Raw genomic sequence first — 24768 nt, forward strand, 5'->3', positions numbered from 1 at the left:
CAGTCCCGTTCCTAGATATTTACCCAAGTATCAATAAAATAAAAACTTATATTCATACGAAAACCTGCACATGCATTTGCATAACAGCTTTATTTGGGATTGTTAAAACACAGAAATGGCCTAAATGCCCTTCAATTAGGGGATGAGTAAACTGGAATGGATGATCAGTGAACAGTAGAAAGTAACAAGTTATTGATATGTTCAACAATATGGAATCTATAATGCATTTGCAAAGTGGAAGGGACCACTTTGTCAAAAGGCTACCTAATATGTTATTCAGAGTCAAAAGGCTACCTAATATGTTATTCCACTTAAATGATACGTTTAAAGTATCGTTTAAACTATAGGGATGAGAAAAAGATCTGTGGTTGCCAGGGTTTGGGAAAGGGGAGTGAGTTGACTACAGAGAAGTTTGGGAGGAGAGGGAGATGGAACTGTTCCACATCTTGATTATGTTGGTGGTGATGCAATTAGAAACTTTTGTTAAAACATGAAGAACTGTACATAAGAGATTGAGTATTATATGTATATATGTATAAATTATACTTTAGTAGCAGATGAAAAACCAGATCTGAAGAATAAATCAAAATACAAAAAAAAAAAAAAGTTCTAGTTTGCCACAGTAACGTCAGAAAATACCATAAAACTGCTTCCTATGTTTTACTCTAGTTCTAGTTGATAAACACCATGTAGTAATTTATGTTACACTATGAACTGAGCAGTGGAGGTTATAAACAGATACAACATGTTTTCTTTTCTCTTGTTTTATAATGCTCACATGTAGCATGGTTCTTACTGGTTTATAGGAAATGGTTTCTTACTGTTTTTGACAAATGGTGAAATCTGCTAACTATTCTATAATTCCAGTATATGCATTATTCATCAGAGGACAAAACTTGTGTTTGAATTACCCAGTTCCATGGCATTTTGACCTTGGACTAAGAGAAAACACGATAAAAAATAATATCACATATCTTGCTTATATACAACTATTTATTGATAGTTGGGCAACTGTTCAGATATCTCTGAAACAAGAAGAGGCTTGGGCATTTTTATCTACTCCTGTCCTATGAAGCAGGAAGGCCTACCACCTATTATATAGCATGTTGCAAAAACTTTATCAAAAGAGCAGCAGTGATACGATTTGTAAAAGTAAAAACAGTGACTATCTCTACCTTGTGCTTTCCTAATGGCATGGATTATGAAATTATTACTTTGTTATGTTTTTAACAGATTTGTTATTTTGCTTGGAGTCCTTTGGAAATGCGGCCTTGGCTTTTGTAGTTCTGAGTTTCCTCGCAGTCCTCTGTAACATTCCATTACCAATGTTTAGAGTTGTTTATTCCAAAACAGGAAAGCATTCCCCTCCAGAGCTAATTTAATGTGTAGCAAGTGTTTCTTAAATGTACAAATGGCAACATTGTTTTCAAACAGGATAATTACAACAGTGTACAGTATGTTTCTTCATTAGTAAGTAATTAACTAATTTTCTAAATTGTGCAATAATTCATAATGACACATCCTAACCCTACTCAATTACAGGAGCTACTGATAAAAGAATTTCTTGCACACATGCCTGCAATGTATGAGAGAAGTAATTTTTGATTCCCGAAGTCAGTTTTGCCATTTTCAAAATACTGAGTAGTGCTCAATTTAAGGGGAAAGTAATAAAATGTTGAGTGGTAGCATCATGGTTGAGGGGGCACACCCTAGAATCGGTTTACATAGGTTGTTGTTATGGTTTCACCACTTACTAGCCTTGTGCGCTTAGGCAAGTTACTTAATTTGTCTGTGCCCTACTTTCCTCATCTGGAAGAAAAAAAAAGAAAAAAAAAGAGCGTTTGGGGTGAATTAAATGTTACAAAGAGGATAAAAGAAGGGCCTGCCGCCGAGTGTGTCCCAGGGAATTGTTAACCAATAGGAGAGGTAAAATTGGCAACAGCAGCGGGGACGGATAAATATTAGAAAATCATTTTTATTTTGAAAAATTATCTTTGGGGACACAAGGCTTAACAGGATACTCAAAAACTGAACTTGAATTTTGGAATCTCTGAGTGGAATGCCTACTTTAATTTATTTCCATCTTACCAAATGTAGGAATTGTTTTTCATTTGTGAAAAGGGTATTGATTGGCCTTTTTTAAATGTAAGTTTAACATATTTAGAAGAATTTAACATTTAAAAAAAAAAACAGGGAAAAAAATACCCAAGTCCCCTCTTGTTTCGGTATTCACATCATATTTCCCCAGTGCCGACCTGGACATAAATAATACGTGTGCTTCTGAGAGCCGAGAATAGACTGCTGGTCAGACACCATCAGCCCACGAATCCCCTCCTATCGGCTGGAGCCTACATGTGAGCATCCAAACCACTATTGACATGTGGCACAACTGTCTGAAATGTCAATAGTTATAAAATGAGTATTTCATAATGCAGAATAATTGATTACTGTGCTTGACTGCACAGAAACATATTTTCTCTGAGAAAGCAAAATAGTGCCAGCTTTTGCTCCTGGAAGGCTTCTCGCTGCGAGCCTCAGATTTCCCAGCGAAGCCTGAGCTGCTCTGTGGTCCTTAATCATGCATGACAAAAAAAGGGAAAGCCATCTGTAACTGCTTATCTTTTCTCCATTTGTTTGAAAATGTATTCTTAAGATCGTTTAAAAAAAAATAAAATACAGTCTATATAGGAAACATCTATATTAATGGAACTGTCTCGGATAATTCTCAGAATTGAAATGGATGAGATACAAAATCAGATAACATTTAATTTATCTTGTTCATCCTAAAATGCTCGGGTTAGCTTTTTGCTCTGATGAAATAACACCCATTTCCAGTTTTATTCTTCCTCGGTGTGCTGTGATGTGGAACTCTTTTGCTCTATGTGTTTTATTAAGTGTAATTTAACTTTATGACTATCAAGCCAACTATTAATCCTTACAATAAGACAATGAAATAGGCAAGCGGAAAAGAGATTTATTTTCTAAAGCACAATTCCCTCCTTCTGCCTATAAATTTTTTTTTTCTAAACTCATTCTCTAAATGTGAATAGTTTGCAAAGCCCTATACAAGGTACTTGGAAAAAAATTTCTACAAACTATATTGTGAGCTTTCTCCTTTCCTTGTCTGTATGTGCTTTATATTACTACAAACCTTCACTACTAGTTGTTCCTTAAGTAAGAAATGCATTTTCTCTCTCTGTGCCTTTCTCTGTGTTCTGCCCTATACCGTGCCCATTATTCCTTTTTTCTATCCACTAAGATATGATTTGTCCTTTAAGGTCTAGTTCAGGTGGTACCTCCTCCATGGAGCTTTTAATCTTATAAAGTTTAAGATTTAACCCTGCACCAAGTAACCTCTCTTACTCTTGGCTTACCTAACACCTTATTTCTGGAACACTTAGAGTATGTGTCACACACTCTGCCTTACATTATAAACATTGCATTCATTTTCCTAGTAGATTTCAAGCTCCGTGAGGGCAGGTCTGACATTTATATCTTTTCCCTTCCTACTCTATACCCTAGAACAGTGGTCGGCAAACCGTGGCCCAAGAGCCACATGCAGCTCTTTGGCTCCTTGAGTGTGGCTCTTGCACAAATATCATGGCCTGGGCGAGTCTGTTTTGAAAAAGTAGTGTTAGAAGAAGTTTAAGTTTAAAAAATTTGGCTCTCAAAGAAATTTCAATCATTGTACTGCTGATATTTGGCTCTATTGACTAATGAGTTTGCCAACCGCTGCCCTAGAACAATGTAATGCACAGAGGGTGTTTATCAACATTTATTGGATAGAAACTTGCACTCTTACAGAAAATAAGATAGTAAAAATATTGTACTCTGATAAGAAACTAGAGGCTCGGTGCACGAATCCATGAACTGGTGGGATCCCTAGGCATGGCCTGCAGGAATTGGGCCAAAACCGGCTCACTGACATCCCCCAAGGGGTCCCAGATTATAAATGAGTGCAGGTCAGGCCGAGGGACCCCACCAGTGTTTGGGCCAGGAAAGAACCGAGGCAGGACTCTAGGCTGTGTCCAGCCCATCTCGCCCAGTTTCCATTGGCCAGACCCCAGCAACAAGCTAATCTACCCGTCAGAGCTTCTGCCTCCTGGTGGTCAGTGTGCATCATAATGACTAGTTGAACAGTCGAAAGGTCAAACACTTAGCATATTAGGTTTATATTATATAGGATTAGACATAAAAAATGGGAGATCATGATTACCCTTAGGCCATGGGGTGACTTGATTTTTATTCATCTTCATATTCCCAGTACTTAGCAGGTACTTAATAAATGCTTGTTTTATTCACATGTTTCAAAATTGCAGAAAGCTTAGCAAAGTGCATGCTGATAGTCATTTCAACATATCTTTATGAAGGCCAATAATTTATGCTAAGCACAGGCTCTCTGTGTGTACAACAATGCAGAAGCTGAAGGAGGGAGTGGTGATGGTATTTCCATTAAGGAGCCCTACTGAGAGAGAATCATCCTGTTCCTCTATTAAATTGTTTAATGTATTCCTCCCAGCGGCCCCACAGGGCTCTTCTATCCTTATTTGACGTATGAGAAAATAAAGGTTTGCTCAATAGCACTCAGCTAGTGAGTGGGATGAAGGTTGGTTTTGAGCCCAACTTTGTCTAATGCTGTACCAGTGGTAGGCAAACTCATTAGTCAACAGAGCCAAATAGCAACAGTACAACGATTGAAATTTCTTTTGAGAGCCAAATTTTTTAAACTTAAACTTCTTCTAAGGCCACTTCTTCAAAATAGACTTGCCCAGACCGTGGTATTTTGTGGAAGAGCCACACTCAACGGGCCAAAGAGCCACAGTTCGCTGTCTAAGGTACTATACCATGCAGTTCAATGGAATAAATGGTGCAGCAGAGAGAAAGAGATTAATGTGTCCCAGAGAAATGGGTGGAACGTGACCCTTAAAATATTACAGGATGTTTTGAGTTGCAGGAGACCTTTCAGGCCTGTTCCCATTCATTCATTCCACAGGAAAGGGGACGATATCCTGAGGGGTGAAGTGGTTTGCCCATGCTGAAGCAGAAAGCTAGCAGCAAGGATGAGACTTGAACCCAGGTCATCAGGTTGTGAGTTCCTGTCTAGTTCTCATATTTCTTTAAGTAAAAAAAAAAAAAAAAATCTTGATTTCTCGAATGGCCTGTTGTACTGCCAGCCATAGGAATGGGGTGAGAACACTCTTAGGAACACAAGAGCAGATGTCCCTCTGGCCTCTGACGTGCATGTCCTTCCTTGGCAGGTGTGTGTGTATAGCGAGGCACCTGCTATCCACCTATTCCGGAGGTTGCTCAGGTCTGTTTGCCTGTGAACTTTACCCTTTCCCTCATTGTGAGGGTTACAAAACATCTGCAAGTTCTTGAATTTCCTAATAGATGTATGAGACATGGGGTTCCAGAAATCTCAGAATCCCTTCACCATTGTCTCCACTCAGCCAAATCTTTCACCTCCAACAGCCCATTACACAAAAGCCACACTAATTATTTGCGGCCATCTATCAACGGTGAGGAGCAACACGCTGTGCAAATGTCTTTTCCATGAGCAGCCAGACACCGCCTTCCTTTAGGAATGCTCAGACGGACGCAGGAAACTGACTTCTCTATAGGGGTTTCAGAGCCAAGGTCAGCAGATTAGTAAGCTTCTCAAGATCAGGGTTATTGTCTTGTTCTTGTTGGATCTTTCCAGTTATCGCGCCAGGTGCATAATAGGAATTCGGTTAATATGGTTGATCATGTGAAGTGTGTGTGTGTGTGTGTGTGTGTGTGTGTGTGTGTGTGTGTAAAACTGAAGATGTTTCTCACCACCAAAATAGCTGATTTTGCCCTTCATGGACTGTGTATGTATATACATACCTGCGTGTACATTGAAACCTACTTCTATATTTGGTTGAGAAGCCTATAAGACCGATAAGCTGTGTTCACTTGCTCATCCCCTACCCCTTAACCCTCCTAAAGAGGGGCCCCTCTGTCCCTTTGGGAGGCCAGGCCTCACCAGCAGTGTTCCATTTATAAACGTCCCTGTTGGAGACACTGGCTCCTTCCACGCAAAATTAGGCAAGGCCACGATTTATTGCAGGTAAGTTTGCGCATTCTCTGTGGTTTCCCAAGAAGTCTTGCTTAGAACGCTCTGGGTCTGACCCTGTTTGGTCTGTGGGAGACCTGCTCGCCGGCTCTCTGCGGCCAGAAGGGCTGGACTCCCACAGCTCACAGTGCAGTGGCGGCGCAGGATGCCGCTGAACCCAGCTGCCTAGGACCACATTAACCTTTCCCTGATCCCTTTCTTGTTCAGCTAGAAAGAAATTAATTGAATTAGCAAGCTGCCACACACTGGAGAGAGAGAAAATCGGGGCCCCGGCGAAACAGAACCACAGAGCCAAAATGCTCTCCCTCATGTACATCAGCAAACTTTGAAATCATCTTTGTACTGGAAGCCGCTGGCCAACTCGTGATAGATTTGCCAACCCATTGGTTTGCCATTCTCCCCAGTAGCGCTGTATTTGTGGTTTAAGGTGGTATACATCATAAGCTTAGGCCCCATTTATAAGAAAAACAAATATACTCTCACAAAATCAAGGATCATTTATTTCACCCCATGAAAGTGCAAAGACTGGCACCAAGTTACTGATGATACCCCAATCCGGAACCCTGCGGAAACACACAGGCTTTTCTCAGAGGCATTGGGGAACAAGCTGGCATCAGCGTGTTTCTCCGCTTCCCTGCTAAGTGACAGATCCACTGTGAAACCCAGTACATAGGGACACCATGGGGGGTTGTCACAGTATCTAGAGGACTCTGAGTTGAATTCCACGTGTGCCTTCTTTTTCTGAGATTAGTCAGTAAAAACATTTAAGCTGACAATGTATAACATATCACGGTCAAGAATTCCCATCCTGTTTCATTCTCTTCATGTAAAGGATGTCTATTTTTTTCAGAAAGCTTGGTAAACTAATTTTTAATGGAAACAATATTTCCCCCATCATTGGTATTCCATAAGCATTGAATATCATCCAAATAATTATTCCTACATTTTCATATATGTAGTTGGTAAAAGTTTGCCCTGAAATGTGCAACATTTATTGCTCCAGTTTGGTGGTGTTGAAGGAAGATATGGATCCTTTCATTCCTGACTGATTTATTTGGTTGAGGACTTACAATTCCATAGAAAATTTGTGTTTTATTAGATTTTTTTTAATTTAAAAGTTTCACAAGAGTTTTAATATAAAGAACAATATCATATACCCTTAAATGCTGAAGACAGTTCATAGAGTCCTATTTACCAATAGCATCTAGGTACCCAAGAAGGTGAAGACTTAATATCTGCGATTCTGCTGCTCATTAGTTGTGGGATGAGAATGAAATACATTTCTAAAGGGCAAGGTCAGAATTACATTATCCTGAAGACATCTTAGTTGAATAAATGTGTAAATAATTCAAATAAGTATTCTATTTCCATTGGAGACATACCTATAGAATGAATGATTCTGCTACATGTAATTGCAGGAACATGTCACATTACATGTCATTCCCAATTACCGATTTCATTTGAAATAGCCTGGAAATAAATACCAATTACTAGTAACGTAAGACTATTTACCTTGGAGTCAGAGAGCTGACAGGTAGGCTCAAGCTAATGGATTTGGTAATTTTCAAAGCATTGTTTTCTAAAGAAGGCTACTGTTTAAAAGTAGCATTGTGAATTTTCACAGTTGTGTATCTGGATTCAATTGCAATGAGTATGGAAGACCATACCTATGAGCATACAGTCTCTGATGGTTTCCCATCCTTCAACAGTATAAAGGAAAGAAAAATGGTACCAGGGACCTACCTAAAGGATAGCTTGGCATTGGCCTTCCTTGTTAAAGTTCTTAGCACAAGGGAAATCAAGAACCAACTATGAATGACAGGGTAATCGAGAGGTGTTGCCTCACTGGAGATGCAGTTGCATCATGGGAACATGGTGTGATTTAATTTCATAATTATAAGCATCACAGAGGGTATGATTGATTCATTTGAAACTCTTGTCCACTTCGCTATGGCTGGACAGCTGAGTTAACATGGGTAGGTCTTGGTTTTTGCTTTTTCATGACTGCTTTTCTTATTTTTGTGGTTTTATTTGGAAAATTATTCTAAAGGAAAAACTGCATTAGGATGACTTTAACTGAAATCAAACTTTTATAAAGCAATGACTTGGTTTAAGGTCCAATGACATTCTTTTGACCTTCTAAATCAGAGTTCTGTGTGTATTTTGCCTTGAAAAGAGAGAAGGGTGGGCAGGGTATGATTCTGATTGTCTATGTGTGTTTTAAATTACCACCCAGCTCTGGGGTCAAGGACAACACAGCTATATGGGGGGGGGGGGGGGATTCTAGGTCTCTAACTGTTTACTCACCATGAGTGCAACAAGGAATAAACAAGGAATAGCCATCTAATATTTTACGCTGTAAATGGAAACAGACCATCAGAAAAGAAAGCAGAATTGAAGGAACAATAATAGGTATGAAAACGTGGGTTTCGATACGTTTTTCTGTTATGCTCCAATACTACAGACATGCCTGATGAAATGTTAAATAATGCAGACTCTGGGTAGGTAGCATCTGAAATTCGCGGTAAAGAGATTCATCTGATAATAATGTCATGATTTAAGTTTCCTTAAAGCCAGTAAAAAGGATTAAGCTTCAAAGTTTGGAAGGAATTAAGCTTAGTTGCAAGTTAAAATGCACAAAGTTAACCTTTAGAGGACTTTCTTTTTCTTTCTTTCCTGTCCAAAGTACCACAGAGTCCTATGTTTAGGGTGTGAAAACTAGAGCCTTTTCCATTTGTGGATGAGTTCTCAGAGATGGAACCCAAGATATGGAAGTGCCTGGGACTATAGGAGCCCTTCTTCCAGGTGTCAGTAGTTGGGGGACTTGGGGCGGGGGAGAGGGGTAATGAGTAATAGACCAAGGCCTTCATTGTTGGTGCGATGAGAATGACCAATGTCTGGGCTGCGCAGGCTGAGTCTCTCTGGGAAGGCTTCCGGAGGCACTTAGTTCTCTCCCCTGGACTGCGTTCTCCATGTATCAGAAGGGAACTCTACCTTTCTAGACCTGGGACGCTCTGGAAAATGGGCACTGAGGCTGACTATGGCTCCCCCAGACCAAACCCCTCTTTCCCGCTGACTAGCCTGAGCATTTAACACCCCTGGGGACTCCGGGAAGGGATCGAGAAAATTGCATTAGGTTGCGTGCCTCTTGCACCGCAGACTTGGGGCAGAAAGTGGTCAGGCGCGAGTTCCGCGCACAGAAGGAGCCCTGGCGGCCACGGGCACTCACGGAGGCGAGGAGGAGGCCGGGGTCCCGGGCGCGGGCCGGGGGCGCGGGCGGGCGGGCAGCGCGGGGCCGGGTTGCGCCCAGAGCAGCCGCCGCCGCCGCCGCCGCCGCCGCTCACCTGCACGCGGGGGCGGGGCGGGCGCGGCGCTCGGGCGCGCCTGCCTCCCGCCTCCCGCCTCCCTCCCGCCTCCCGCCTCCCGCCCGGGGAGGAAGCGGAGGGGCGCGGTGTAAACAGAGCGGCGGCCGTGATGTCAGCCGGTCACATGGAGCCTCTTATGGCTCGGGATGGCTCTCGGCGGGCGGGCAGCTGCGGCAGCTGCTGCTGTGGCTCGGGCGGCGGCGGCGGCGCGGCGGCGGCAGAGGGGGCTCCGGGCCGGACCGTCCGCTCTCCCTGCGCTCTCCGCACCGCGGCGTAAATGATGTATTTTGTGATCGCAGCGATGAAAGGTGAGGCGGGCGCCCCGCCGGGGCCGGGTGGGCTGGCTGGCGGCTCCGGGGGGCGGGGAGGCGGGCGGGCGCGCAGGGGGAGGGGGGGCGCGCCTGCCCGAGCGCACGTACCGCCCGCGGCCGGGCGCCCGAGCCCCGCCGGGGCCTCCTGGGCCAGCGCGGCGGCGGCGCCCCCCGAGCCCGGCCGCGGGGTCTGCCCGCCGCCTGCGCGGGGCCAAGGCGCACGGGGCGGACCGCCTTCCTCCGCCCCGTCCGGCTCCTGTCAGTGGCCCGGGTCCGCCCGCACCTGGCGGGGCTCCCCAACAAACTTTGCCCGCCGCCGCCGCGCTTCGGGAAGGGAGGGAAGGTCGCGGGAACTCGGAGGAAGCCGGTGGGGGGGTGCCCGCGGCGAGGCGCCGGAGGCCGGTCCCCGAGGCCCGCACCCGGGATGGCCTCGGCCTACGCGGGGAAGGCTCCGCGGCCGGGCGGGCCGGGCGCGCGCGGGGACGCGGTGTCATCCCCGGGGCCGGACTGGTCAGCGCCCCGGGCCTGGCGCCCTCCGCCCCGGCGGCCCGGCTGCCCGGCTGCCCGGCTGCCCGGGGAGTGCGGCGGGTGCGCGCCGCGTCCCGCCGCAGCCGCTTCCGAAAGGGCCCGGGCCCGGGGGAGGGAGCCGGGCGCCCGGAGCGTGCCAAGGCGCTCCCTCGGCGGCCTCCCCGCAGCCGCAGCGCACCCCAACTCCATACTTGTTCGGGGTGTGGATTTGCGGGCGCTGCTAGAGGTTAGAGGGCGGTGAAGGCCGGCGGGCGCGTGTGAGACGCGGCCAAGCCTCCCCACCACCGGCCTTCGCCCCGACCAGGACTCCGCAGCCAGGCTGGTTGGTTGCAAGGATGGCAGGGGGCACGGGTGGAAGAGAGGACTAGCTCCAGGTCCTCTCAGGTGAGGAGGAAATAAACCGCAGCAAGTCAAGGAAGTTTGTGATGGGGAAAGCCAAAGTTTGGAGGTGTGCAGGAAGCCGCCCCCCGTGCGGCCTGGAGCGACCCAGGCGCGCTCCCGGGACTGTTGCAAACAGCCCCGCAGACACTCCGCCCGCAGCGCGCCGCCGGCTCCGGCGACAGCAGGTTCCCGGGGTGGATAATCCGCCTGAGCGGCTTCGCAGCCCCGGCCGCTGGCCGCGGGGATTTAGAGCCCCATCTGTTCGCCGCGGACAGGGCCCCCCTAATGCGCAGCGTTTTTGCAGATCCGGACTGTCTTGCGGGTTCCCCCTTCCGTGCGGGCGCCGCTCGTGAAATGTTTGTCGGGCTGAGGTTTTGTTGCAATCCAGGATGAAGGGCGCCCGGTTCGATATCTGTGCTGGGTTTGCTTTCGGATCCCAGAGCTTTGCCTCTCTTCGCTAGAGATTGGGTGGCATCTCTTGTATTAATTATTAACAGGCCCCGAAACGTCCTGGACGCTGCGATGAGCTGCTTGAGATGAAATTCTACAACGTGCCCACAGCAAAATTTCTTTCTTTTTTTTTCTCTCCTGTGACTTTCGGGAAATAGGATTTAATCACTTTTAGGATATGCAGCTGATGAAGTACAGAGAAGAAACCTCCCTGTGGTTCACGTTCTTAAGCACTTAGGATCCTTTTGGAAAGAAAAAGTGTTAAGATTTTTCTTACCGACTTTTATGTAAAAGAAATATATGCCCCCCCCCCAAAAAAAAAATCTCTTTTATTCTGTTTCCTGCATTTCATTAAACTTGTAAGAATAAAATGAGTCAAATATCCTTTGTAGTTCAGACATTTTCTTTCACTTCTTCCTTTTAAGTTATAAAATAGATTTTGCTATTTGGAGGTGCCAATGTCCACCCTAATCCATTTTATTTAGTATAATTGGCACTGATTGAGACACAAGGGTGGGCGAGAAGCTAAGACTATTTCCTGCAATGAACAGTAACCAAACAATACAGAACGCTTTAATATTTTAATTTTGACATTTCCAAGTATTTAGGCTTTTTTTTTTTTTTTTTTTTTGCTTTTATAGTACTAGTACAAAGTGAACTTCCATCCTGTCCCTCTCTAATATAATCATGAGAATGACACCCCCATCATCATCATCCGCACATTTGTCTTGGAGTGACCTCTGGCTGCCACAAGATAATGGACTCGGAGTATTGTGCTTTGAGAAAATCAGCTCAGGAGTACTGGCAATGCAGTTTTTCTGTAAGCCTGAAAGAGAAATAGAATTATAATGCCTCTAAATAATGAGGATATTTTATCCCCAATATCATAACATCCTGTGTTTTAATGGGATTATCTTGCTTGGGTACAAATTTAAACTAAAGAAAAATGATTGTGGGAAAACGAGGAGTGCCTTACATGTTCCCGTATCAGATTTAACAGGGTGGAGGGAAATGACCCAGAATCATATTAAATACTTCCCCACTGCCTCTCCGTATTAATAGTTAAATTGGTTCCACATGTAAGAGTTTGTACAATTAAGAGTTTTCATGCAAAACAGAAACTCTCTTTACAATATAGCTTTTCGGTATGTGTATGCATGTGCACAGCCAAGTAGAGAACAAGCCACCATAAAAGAGAAACATTCTCTTTGTTGGCTGATTTACTGTTGTTTTTTAAACATCATTAAATCGGGCCTTTTGAACTCACCAAAGAAGAAAACCCTTCCTCTGTGTTAGTTGTCAAATAAGTTTAGGCTTAAAGTGGTTTCATGCTTAGAAGTAATAAATCTTCATTTGAGCAACGCTAGTCTCATCCTTCAGTTTTGTTGTTGTTTAATTAACAACAAAATCCCAATACCATTTGGATTGCCGCTTGGGCAAATGGGGAGAGCCAGCGGTAACATTCAGAATCCTTAAAGCACTTGGCCTGCCCATCATAAAAGTGCGTTGGCCAAATGTCAGGCGGCAGCCCAGTGCTGAAAGGAAATGCAGGTGCTTCATCAGTTTCAGCAGATTGTGTACACCTTTGGCTTCTGGTGAGCCCGCAGCCTGTGTTCATGTAAATGGAGTGTTGAGAGCGAAGGGGAGGCTTAAAAGGAATTTCTGTCCCATTATAGATTCTTCTCCAATACAATTCATGTACAAACGTAAGGCACCTTGCTACATCGAGAATACCATATAGGCTGGTGATTGGCAGCATTTCCAACTCTTAATAAATTTGATTTTGTAGTTTTGAATAACTTGGCTTTTCTCTTTACAAAATGAGTTTTGGGTTTTACCCCTGATTTTCTTTTAAGCACTATGTCATGGATCCCCTAGGTAGGATTGTTGTCCCATTTTTGTGACCTTCGATGGGCAGGATTGGGAGAGGGTGATGGCCTGATCTTGAAAAGAGGAAACCCAAATGGCTGCTTCACTGAGCAGAGTGCTTATCGGGCAAGGAGCAGTCAGTCCTTTTAAAGACAAAGAGGATCTCTGAATCCATTTTTCCAGGGGAGGAGTGGGAGCTTGGAATCCCTGTGAAGTAGAGAATATTTTAAAAGCACCATTTTGACAGGCAGCCTCTTGATTTTATGTATTTCAATCACATTACTTAAAATATAAAACAACATCATATTCAAGCAAACAACTTCACCTTTTATTTAATGAGAACCACATAACTTCTCCAGTGCTGCCCGGTTATAAAATAATACAATCTCTAAATAGAAATATCTTTTAAAAAATATGTGTGTGTGATTTAAAATTTTAGGGTTTTTAAGGACCTAATAAATATGTTAGTGAATATATTAGTAGTTCTCACTAGACTCTTTTTTCTCCCATCTTTCCCTCCCAACCTAGTGAACCACAATATAGTAGATGTGACCAGCAAGTAGATAATTGCAAAGCACTTGCAATAGCACCCAGGCACTTTGTAATGTGCTCTGGGCCACCTAAGAAAACAATGCTTACAAATAACCATTTACTGGGAGAAAGAGCCACTGGGATGATGGATAGGTAGGAAGGTAGGTAGGTAGATAGATAGATTAGATCTACAGAAGTAGAGTTGGAGTTCATATTTCTCAAATTATTTTAGCGATCCATAAAAACCATTGTATGGAACGTATCTTCTAAGAATACTTTGTTATAGAAATGTTTTCTGCATGCATTCTAAATATTCACAGTGTTTATTAATAAGAAAGTGGTCTGTCTTAACCTATCTACTTCACATTTAGTGACTTTAAAAACCATAAGTAGATGCTCAGAGTGAGCATTACATGGTGCTTATGTTTCTCTGAGTAAAAGATGATGATTGGGAGACACCCACCCAAAGGTGTGAGCTGACAGTTGATACTATCTCAAAGACCACATAGTGACCCCTTTGAGAATGATTTACAAGCTCTCTCTCGCCCCTCCAGCTCCTCCACAGACAGTACCTGCCTTCCTCAGCAGCCGTTGAGTCCTGGACTTAAGAGATTCGTAGTCAGAGCTTTTGGCATCTGACATGCAGAAACATGGTTTTCTGTACATTGTCAGAGTGTTCTATGTCCAGAGATGGAGGTCTACATAGACAGATAATAGCATGAGTTAGCCAGTGGGCAAAATGCAAGAAAACAGTTGAAATCTTCTTATTTCTGGATTTGACATTTGCTAGCCTTGGCAGCTTAAAAGAAGGTACTATAAATCTTTGCTTCCTGTATAAAACCCATCCCGTAGGTGTGCCAGTGATTTCATATTTTGCTTTAGATTTCATTGTCTCTGAAGTTTACTAGGCGTTTCATATATAAACTGAGGGGTGATGTCAATCTATCTTTGTTCTGCGCTTTACACTTTACAAACATTCTTATATCATTTACTCCTCCTGGGAAAGTCATGGATACTGTCTTGCTTTTTAGTTGAAGAATCTGAGGCTCACTGGGGTTATGTAGCTGTAGCGAGGCTCTCCCAGCTGAAACTCGGTGAGGTGAGGACTGGAGCCCTAATTTCTACTGTCTTCATGCTGCCTCCCCTGGAGGAAGCTGTGAACATGTCCTGGATATAACTTTGTCTCTAGTTAGTGGAAATTATAACTCTGGCATTTATGAGGGAAAAAATAGATTCAATTACGTAATGCTTTGCTGAGCCTAATATCCTTAAATTACTATTTAATAAAATCAATTTGGTACAAATGGAGTTATTCTTATTTGCTTATCATTAGCTCTCTTCATCCGTGATTTTCAGTAAGTCCGCTTGTTATAAGAGGATCTGGGCGAAATGTGGGCATTTCTGTACTTTCCTTAAAAATACAGAATGCCATGAGGTGCATTGAACCTGAGTAACTTCATTGTGATAAAATGAGCTGGAGATTTATCTGTACGTATGTTCCACTGTCTTTACACATAGGAGCATTAGAAAATGCATCTTCTAATTTTGATATGCCTTTTTGTAGTAGGAATCTCTGGAGTCCGTGAGCTTGAGAGCCCTGTTTGTTTCTGTGACAGTAAAGGGGCATGGCTGTGGACATACTCGAGAAATCTGTTGTCTTTTAGAAAATCACATGAGGAATAAAAGTTTCCAAGTAGATAGATCTGCAAACACTCATTTCTCACTTGATGGGTGTTTACCTCTCTGGCAGCTGGTTTGAGGTATGTTTGTCTGAAAGCAAATAAGCATTATTTCATAGAGTTTGGGGAAAGAAGAAAGCCTAAAAGTCATTCCGATACATGTCCGATTGGCATTTGGTTTCTCTCCACAGGATTTCTGCCAACTGATTATCTGGTTATGCTAGAACACCTCCTATGATGGGAAACACACTGTTGTTACAAATAACTTATTCCATCTTAAAACAGAAAATTCTTATGTCAACCATAAGTCTCTCCTTTTAATTATAATTTTTTTCTTTTGGGACTGTTTAGAACAGATTTAATCCATCTTTCAAATGAACGATTTTCAGTAATTTGAAGACTAAGACTAAGACTAAGCATGAAACACACACACACACACACACACACACACACACACACACACACACTCTAATCCTTAATCTTTGTTGTTCCTCTACACTCCACTTTGTTCACGTTCAGCCTTCACACAATTTTGGTCAGTTTCTTTCTCAAACACACTTCAGTGTGTCTAGAACCTCTCGAAATTTTTGTGCCAAAAAATGGAACCCGAGTACTGGTTGTGGTATGATTGACTCAGCACTTAACTCACCATAGAGTAAAGGTTTTTAAACTTTGTTTTAAAATGTTAAGATACAGAAGCTAGGCTGTATCTTAGACCATCTCAGGCTTTGTGATCTTGTGAGTTGTGAAAGTGAACCTTGGACCTATTTAGGAATACTTTTAGATAACTGAAGTTGATTATTAAGTATCCAGGAAAATAAAAGATATTGAAAAAAAACTAAAAAGGAACATTGGAAGCACTTATGAGATGTTTTTTCTCGATAGTGTCAGATCTGAGATAAGTCTGCCCTCTAGTGGTTGCTTACTCATGGAAAGCTAAAAGCAATAATAATGGTGCCAATCAATTTCCCATCAGGCTAGTGGAGAGGTCAAAGGTTGAAATTATTTTCTCAGTTGCTCTGGGGAATTCTACATCAGATTCAAAAGAGTAATTCATTGTTTTACATGATTATTACAATAGAAATGTGCCTGTGGGGGAGATCATGGATTTTAAAAGTTTGCTTGGAAGGAAGAAAGGGAATTTTTTTTTATAAGGTTCTGTTTGGCTATATATGAAATTTAAAATTTTAAGTGAGATTTGGTTTTTAAGTAAATAATCATTTTGACCTTTATGATAATTCTTTTTGTTTTTTTAGAGTTTCAACTTTAGTTCTATTCCACTACCCCTAAAATATGTTTTTATTTTTTGGTGATGGGGTTTTTTATTTGTTTGTATATTTTAATCCTCACCCAAAGGTATTTTTCCATTGATTTTTTTAGAGAGTGTGGAAGGGACGGTGACAATGGGAGAAAGAGAAACATCGATGTGAGACACATCAATGGATTGCCTCCTGTATGCACCCCAACCGGGCTGGGGAGCAAACCCAAAACCCAAGTATGTGCCCTTGACCAGGAACCAAACTTGCAACCCATGGATCTTCAAGTCAACACTCTAACCATTGAGTATACCGGCCAACATGTGTATGTGTTTTTAAACTGTCATTTTGATCAAAGAAATTCATCATTTCCCCTTTTTAAACTAAAACCATTTTTCTTCCAAAAAAATATAAACAGCTTGAAGGAAATAAACTACTGGAGCTGTTTTGGGCAATAAAACAATTTTAAACATGGATGCAAAACTATTAATCCCTTGGGTTCTAAAAACTTAACGATGAAATCATTTGGTTTGTGTAAATATGTACAATTTGCCAAAAGATATAACATCGATATTTCAGAGGTTTTTAGGACATTTCATACTTTAAAACACTGCACAAAGTAGTGATATGCATCCATTTGTGTAATTTTTAGGGCAAATAACAAGTGAATTGTGAGATTTTTGGTGATGTGAGACAGTCACAAAACAGTCTGATTTCTGTGTTGGAATCAAAGAAGTAAGCACTGGCCAAAACCGGTTTGGCTCAATGGATAGAGCGTTGGCTTGGGGACTGAAGGGTCCCGGGTTCAATTCGGGTCAAGGGCATGTACCTTGGTTGCGGACACATCCCCAGTAGGGGGTGTGCAAGAGGCAGCTGATCGATGACTCTCATGGATGTTTCTAACTCTCTATCTCTCTCCCTTCCTCTCTGTACAAAATCAATAAAATATATTTAAAAAAAAAAAAAAAAGAAGAAGAAGAAGAAGTAAGCACTGGTCTTCCTATTTCCTTCAGTATCGTTTGTCCTGATGGGGCATGAGCTGGCAGGTTCATGTGGCTTTTGCGCTTCTCGAGCAGGCGAGGCTTCGGAGCTGAGCGAGAACCGCCAGGGTAATGACAATGACAGGCGGTCACTGGGATCGCAAAGGCCGACAGGGACCACTTGCTCCCACAGAAAGTGAAATTGCCTCTGAAGGTGAAAAACAAGGAAGGGTAGGGGGAGCGCGAGGAAAGCCTGCAGTTCAAAACTTCCCATCTTAGAAATAAGGTGGTGGTTCAGAAGTGAGGATTTGTGGTTAGGTTTCATATCAGTTCTTGAAGCAAACTGTTTTCCAAGCTGCGCCGCCCAGAAGTGTGATTCTTTCACCACATGAGAAATAGAATTGTTCACAGAATGTTATGTTATTTTCATTTTTCAGTTGTTGGGTGTTTTTTTTTTCTTTTTCTTTTCTTTGCTTATCTGATGTCGCATCTTCTGGGTATAAGTAATAAAATAATTTTGAGCAAACATTTAAGTGCCTCCTGTATTCTAGGTTATTCAGGTGCCATTTGCAAGGTTTTATAATAGGATTGACACAACTTCCTCCTAATCATGTCTTTTAAACCATGAATCAGCGTTTAAAAAATACACTGAGAAATTGGCAGCCATGCTTAACCAGAGAAGGCTGCTTTAAGACTACTTGGCTTATAGGTTTGCAGTTTCTATGAGCCACATGCCATTTATAACAACAGAGAGCTTGTGACATGCAATGACATCTTTAATAATAAAAAGTGCAATATGCTAATTAGACCGGATGTCCTTCCGGGCGTCCTTCCTTCCGGACAAAGCTGCAGTGGGTGGGGGCCAAGGCAGATTCTTACACTAATGTGTGAACATGAGTTCCTTCCAAATAAACCCTAGGTAGGCTCTAAAATCCTGCCTAATGCAGTGGTTCTGAAACTTTCCTATAACCCGGGAGTTCCACAGGCAGGCTCCTGAGCCCCACCCGGAAAGAGCCGGATTCTCCCGTCTCTTCTGTCCTCTGGTCTTCCTGACCCAGGAGGCCACGTATTTGAAAAGTGTCTCAGCGTTGGGTGGTCCTCAGGGCTCCCTCTGAGTAACCTTGTCCTTGCCTGTCAGAGCTGGATAGGCACTGAGTCCTCCAGCCTTTCTGTGGTTTCCAAATATCATTGATCTTCACTGTCAACTGGGAGCATTTAAACAATAAATACCTGTTCTTCATCACCTGCAGGGCCCCTGCTTGCAATGGGCTGATGGTTCCCCTGGAGGCCAAGGAATTTGAATTTATAAAAGCTCCTCTGGTGGCTGACATCTGCAGGTTAGGGAACCACGGCTCTGCTCTCACCCTCTTTTCTTCCTAGTGAGGAAAGCGCAGCTCAAGCAGGGAATAATATTAGGGGGAGCATCAGCTTCCCTGTAGCTCACTCAGATCTCCTTCCGAGTGCAAGAGGTGTCCGTTGGGAACAACTTCTGCCATTATTTGGATGTTATTAATATACTTGAGATATTCTTCTGGCTATTTTTGTCTTGCTATCAACCAGCTAGCAGGAGGAAATGGGCAGACTTTAAATCTGTGGCTCAGTTGGTTGGGTGTCCTCTCCTGCACCAAAAGGTTGCAGGTTCAGTTCCTGCTTGGGATTTCGGCTCAGTCCCCAGTGGGGGCGTGCAGGAGGCAGCCAATGGATGTTTCATTCTCACATCAATGTTTCTCCCTCTCTCCCTCTCCTTTCTCTCTCTAACAAAACAATTAAAAAAAATTTTTTAAAAGAAAGAATACTGCAAAGGGTATAATTTCTGCTAAAATCAAACCAACAAACAAAAAACTGTCACTCCAAATGGTCCAAACAGGAGAGGACCTGAGGTTGCCTTGGTGCTGGAGGTGTCTGTGGCACTTTCCCAACAGGATTCCTTTTCTGCATAAGTCCTGCCAGGAGCCCGGGCCTCACAGCCCTCAGTGAGCTCGGGCTGGGGATCATGCTGGCATCAAGGCCGGCTCCAGTGGAAACATTGATGTCTTTTTTATGTTGCTTCCCCCCCCCCCCAGTAACAAAGTAAAGGTTTCAGTGCCCTGCAAGCTGTCAGTGCTTTCTTCTTACAAGATGGCGTTTCTCAGGCCCTGAGCACATGGCATGCATCTGCCGGCATCCAGGCACTGCCGGTGGCGAAGTCTGAACAAGGCAGATACAGCGCAGCCTTCCTGCCGCTTCGCTTCTAGTCCAGTGAGAGAGGAAAAGCAGAACGGCTTTTGTTGTGGAGAAGGGCAGCTTCCACATGGCAGCTCCAGGCGCCTCTTTCTTTGGAAAGTGTGTGCGATGTCCCATTATCCTGGCTAAGGCGATGCTGCCGGGAGCAGAGAGAAGGACTCAGACTTACCCTCTGGTGTCTGTGAGTGTGCGTTCTGGTGGAGGAGGGAGAAGGGACACCTAAGTATACACATAAGTGAACTAGATCAGCTATTTCCAACCTTTTTCGTCTCATGGCTCACATAAACTTACTAAATTAAATGGGAATCCCGTGGCACACCAGAAACATAATTTTTGCTGATCTGACAAAAATAGGCATTATTTTGATTCATTCACATCTGATGGCTATTGTTGTGTTGGCTATTGTCATTTTTTAAATTTTTTTTACAGTCTAAGGGAAAGGAGGTCAGTGCCCCAGACTACATAGTTAGGGACTGCATGTGTTAAAAACTATTGTAGCACACCGGTTAAAAACCACTGAACTAGCCCAGGCCGGGTAGCTCATCATCTGGTTAGAGTATCCTGATATGCCACGGTTGCTGGTTCAATCCCCGGTACATAAAATAATCAACAAATGAGTGCATAAGTAAGTGGAACAACAAATCAAAGTCTCTCTCTTCCTGTCTCTCTAAAAATCAATCAATAATTTTTTTTTTTTTTAATTGCTGCCCTAGCCAGTTTGGCTCATTGAATAGAGCCTCGGCCTGTGGACCGAAGGGTCCCAGGTTCCATTCGGGTCGAGGGCACATGCCTGAGTTTAGGACTCGATCCCCAGTTGGGGGTATGCAGGAAGCAGCCTATCACTGATTCTCTCTCATTCTTGATGTTTCTATCTCTTTCTCCCTCTCCCTTCCTTTCTGAAATCAATAAAAGTATTTTTTAAAATTCCTGAACTAGCCAAAACCTGTTTGGTTCAGTGCATAGAGCATCGGCCTGCGGACTGAAAGGTCCCAGGTTCGATTCCTGTCAAGGGCATATACCTTGGTTGTGGGCACATCCCCAGTAGGGGTGTGCAAGAGGCAGCTGATCGATGATTCTCTCTCATCGATGTTTCTAACTCTCTATCCCTCTCTCTTCCTCTCTGTAAAAAATCAATAAAATATATATATTTTTAAAAATAAATAAAATAAAATTCCTGAACTAGATAAATACAGATAATGATAACAACATAAAAACAGTGTAACGCTTATGGCCTCATGGATGGACATCGGAGAACAGAATCCAAGAATTTTTTCCAGCCACTGGTGAATGCTAGGCAGTAGTCCCAGATGGAAACTCAGAGGTCATTTGGTCTCTTAGTTCTCAACCTTGTCTGCACATTAGTCTGTCTAGAGAACGTTTAAAAAATATGCAAGACCAGGCTGTGCTCCTAGAGGCTCTGATTTTATCCATCTGAGATAGGGCTCAAGTATTGGTAATTTTTTAAAGCTCCTCAGGTGATTCTGGCTGAAACCCTCTGAAGGCCAACACTCTCAGTTTACACATGAGTCACAGTCCCTGGTGCAGGGAACGTCATGGGATGGTGGAACCCCCCCTCCTGTAGGGTGGGAAAGACATGAGTTCTCCAAGGTCTGCTATCCAGTCATTGTCAGGTTACCTCCATTGTCCAGTTTCCCCACTTGTCAAACGAGAGGGTTGGATACGATAGCCATCAAAAACTTTCCGAGTTCCTTTATTCTATGAAAACGTTTCTGTTAGGAGAGAAAAAGGCTCTGGTCTCTTGTTCAAGACTTGGAAGGCCTCTCTGGTTTCCTTCTGCCCTGTCTCAACCCCCAACTGCTATTGGTGCTTCAGTCAACGAATCAGTTCCTTTCGGAGGTGAAAGGGCAGCGTAAAAAGGGATTATTTCTTTTTGCCAACTATTTAAATAAATTAAGGAGCAAGCAAGCTTTCATTAATATTAATAACAAATATGCCCAGACTTAGTTCTTGTAAATTGCAGTCATACCTTATTTATCAGATTCTAGCCCAAAGCCTTTCCCCCCCCCCCCCTCCCATTTTTGATGGTTGACTTAAAACCCAGGCGGTTGGGGGTAGGGAGGTTGTTTAAAAAACGGAAAACCTGGAATAACCTTAACAATGGCACACCACAGTAATTTTATTCCTTACCGACTATTCCAGGCCAGAAACACAGAGAAATTGAGGCTTTCCTAAGACATACTGTTTGGCAGTTTACTGGCCTGCAGAAACAGTGTGTCCCCTGTGTTGCCATCTTATAAAAAGAAAATAACAAAAACCAAGCTCTATCGTGAAAAATATCATTGTGCTTCCTCAGTGCAGACCCGTATCTCTTAAGAACTTGGGTTTCATTGGAACAGTCACTCAGAAAGATAACAGTTCATTATAAACCGGCATGGTGTGATGTAAGCACCTTAGCTTTATTTCCTTTTTGTGCAGAATCTCCCAGTGGGGTTTGATAATATTCAGCAGTTCCAGAAGTGATAAAGTGGTTTGAAAAGTAAATCTGATGGGAGCTGGTAAGAGAAATTAGAGCCTTGTCTTTTTCAGCGGAGATCTCTAAAGATGAGCGTGTTGCCTATTTTGCACGTACTAATTTAAGAAATTGTGCACATTGTGCACACGTTGTACTCGCATCCACATGTTTGCCTCAGACATAAAATTGTGAACAACCACCTTCCTCTTAACTTAAGTTGCGTCCATAATAGCAAGCACCTCCTGAAAAACGATACTGTTTAACAAAGTAATCTGTTTGGCAGAAATCTATTTCAAAAGCCATGTTTTCATCGCCAGCGAAGAGGTCTAGAACAGAAGCCTTCTGTTTCCACCATTGCAGAGAAACTAAGTTGTTCTAAGAGGAGTGAAGATGTCTCAAAGTTTTGGCAGGCTTTCTAAAGCCCCCCTGCTGGGGTTTCATTCCGAATGCGTGGAAATTTCCCTGTGATTTCAATGGCCGCTTCGGGGAAATATTGACTAAGCTACTACTCCTTCTGACTGTTAAGTTGGCTGAAGCATTTTTAGAATGTTTTCATTTGCTAGAAATATGCTTTGCGCTCGGGCTTCTCTCGCTGCAGAAGGCTGGTTCCCAGCCATCTGATGACGCCTCGGGGTGTTTACAGAAAATGGGGGTGCTGTCCTTCTATTTGAGCACAGCCCTCCCCCCAGCAAAGATAGTGTGGCGATCAGCAGGGATGTGAGAACATGTATTTAAGGATGGATGCTTGTAAAAGGGGTGCCGTAAAGAAACATCCTTGTTCAGATGTGAGAGATGACTGACAGCTCTCCTGGTAGGCATGCTGGTAACAATAAAATCTAGAAGTTCAACATCAAAGCGATCACAGCTTACTCCACCAGTGACTTGCACATCAAAGCGGGCGCGCAAGACAAAGGAAGTGCACCGAGGTGTGTTTCTGCCTCGTAGCCAGATGCTTGGGGGGGGAGCGGGGGGGGAGCTCCCGGAGCTCCTTTCATGAATGCAAAGTGATTTTTTGCAGATCAGCATCTTCGTTTCATAAATGACCACGAATATAAAAGCGGGCAGAGGAGTGCTGTAATTGCTCCCCGTCACTTTGCCTTTGGTTAGGAGAGCGTCATCGCAGGAAGAGATGGGTCTCTGGTTTCCCCAAGTAGCGAATTCTGTACCCATGCGGGCAGCTCTACCTTCCCCTAATGGAGTCCCGGGAATTATCCACAAAATAAGAGAGTATGTCATGGATACATTTTAAGTTCAAGTTGATTGTTTTGGATTTTGCTTGAGAATGGAATACTGGTTCTAAGTTTGTGGGCTCACTCTTGTCTCTCATGCTTGCTTGTGTGGTTTTTTTTTTTTTTTTTAATTCTTTAACCTTGTGGGTGGATTTTTGCTGATTCAGGTGTACATTACTTAACAGGTGTGTGTGATAATGAAATTTAGACCTGTTAAACTGGCTCTTAATTAATCACCAGATCTGGGCCTCCGTTCTCAAAATCAAATGGCCTGTACTCCAGAATGCCGAAAGTAGAACAGGAAGAAAAGTCAAACAGGATTTGACTTTTTCCCTCCCTTCTCTTGATATTAAATTGAAAATACAATTAACCATGCAAGTATTATGAGTGGTTTGAAATAATGTGCTTTTTTGTTTTTGCTTGCCTTTGAAATGCGAGGTTCTTTTATAGTTCATCTTCAGTGATTTACTCATTTTTAAATGATATTGAAAAATAGTAGTGCTCTGTGTAGGCATTAATAAATACAAAGCAGCCTTCTCAACGCTCTAGGGAGACCTAATAAACACAACTGTGCTACTAATTGATGCTATACTGAGCTGACAAAAGCAGTGCATCGGTAAACAGAAGTTAGAAAGCAAGAAGTTAAAGAACTATAGGGGATTATGTAGACATCAAGGGTTGGAAATTATAATAAGGCCTCTTTAGGGGAGCATTAATTTGCATGTGGCTGAATTAGGACACCCAATTATTTCTGAGGACACTACTAAGAACTCATTCAAAATACCCCCGAAGTGAAAGGTTTGGGGAGAATTGGGATTTAGACTGGGTAGACCGGGAACTAAGCATGTCATATTTCCCATAACGCATGATAGTTTTCCCAATAGCTTGTTAGAGTAGCTTTCTTTGTTAGGGAGAAAAATGCTGATGAAGTCAAGAGTGCTGCAATTTCTTTGTTCTGTATACACAATTTATGTTGCATTGCCATAACGAATTTTTTTTTTTTTTTTTTTTTTTTAAGCTGGGAGGGCAGGAGGGCGGAGATAGAACTAAACCTTGCAAATCTTCTTTACGTGAACTCCACCAGGACTTGAGCACGGAGCAGATTAGAGAGTGGATTGATACTGTCACTGCCCTCTGCAGCAGTGGTCCTCAGCCTTGATCCGGGCACCCCTGGGGGTTCCCCAAGACGCTTTCTGGGGTTCCAAAAGATAAAAACGATTTGCATAACAACCATAAGATACTATTTGCCTTTTTTACTGTGCTGACCATTTGCATTAACAGTGCCCAAAGCATTGGTGGGTGAAATTCCTGGCACCTGCTTGGAATCAAGGCAGTGACACCCACTTGTACTGGTGGCGGCTTGTGTTCCTTATTACTGTGGACTTGGCTGTTAACA

At 43.2% G+C, this 24768-nt stretch overlaps 1 protein-coding gene across 3 annotated transcripts in view; it reads left to right on the forward strand.

The window, feature by feature from the left end:
• Positions 1 to 24768, forward strand: part of RORA (RAR related orphan receptor A) — a 709591-nt gene that overhangs the window by 598687 nt on the left and 86136 nt on the right. Inside the window, exon 1 of one of the 3 annotated variants that reach the window (XM_084868075.1) lies at positions 9532 to 9770. The exons of the other annotated variants lie outside the window; for them this stretch is intronic. Coding sequence (XP_084724201.1) covers positions 9740 to 9770 — 31 coding nt within the window. The 5' untranslated portion in view covers positions 9532 to 9739. Of the gene's footprint in view, positions 1 to 9531; positions 9771 to 24768 lie in introns of those variants that run through there. 3 annotated transcript variants of the gene reach the window in all.

Source organism: Pipistrellus hanaki (assembly GCF_964339955.1).
Source record: "Pipistrellus hanaki genome assembly, chromosome: 1".
Lineage (NCBI taxonomy): Eukaryota > Metazoa > Chordata > Mammalia > Chiroptera > Vespertilionidae > Pipistrellus > Pipistrellus hanaki.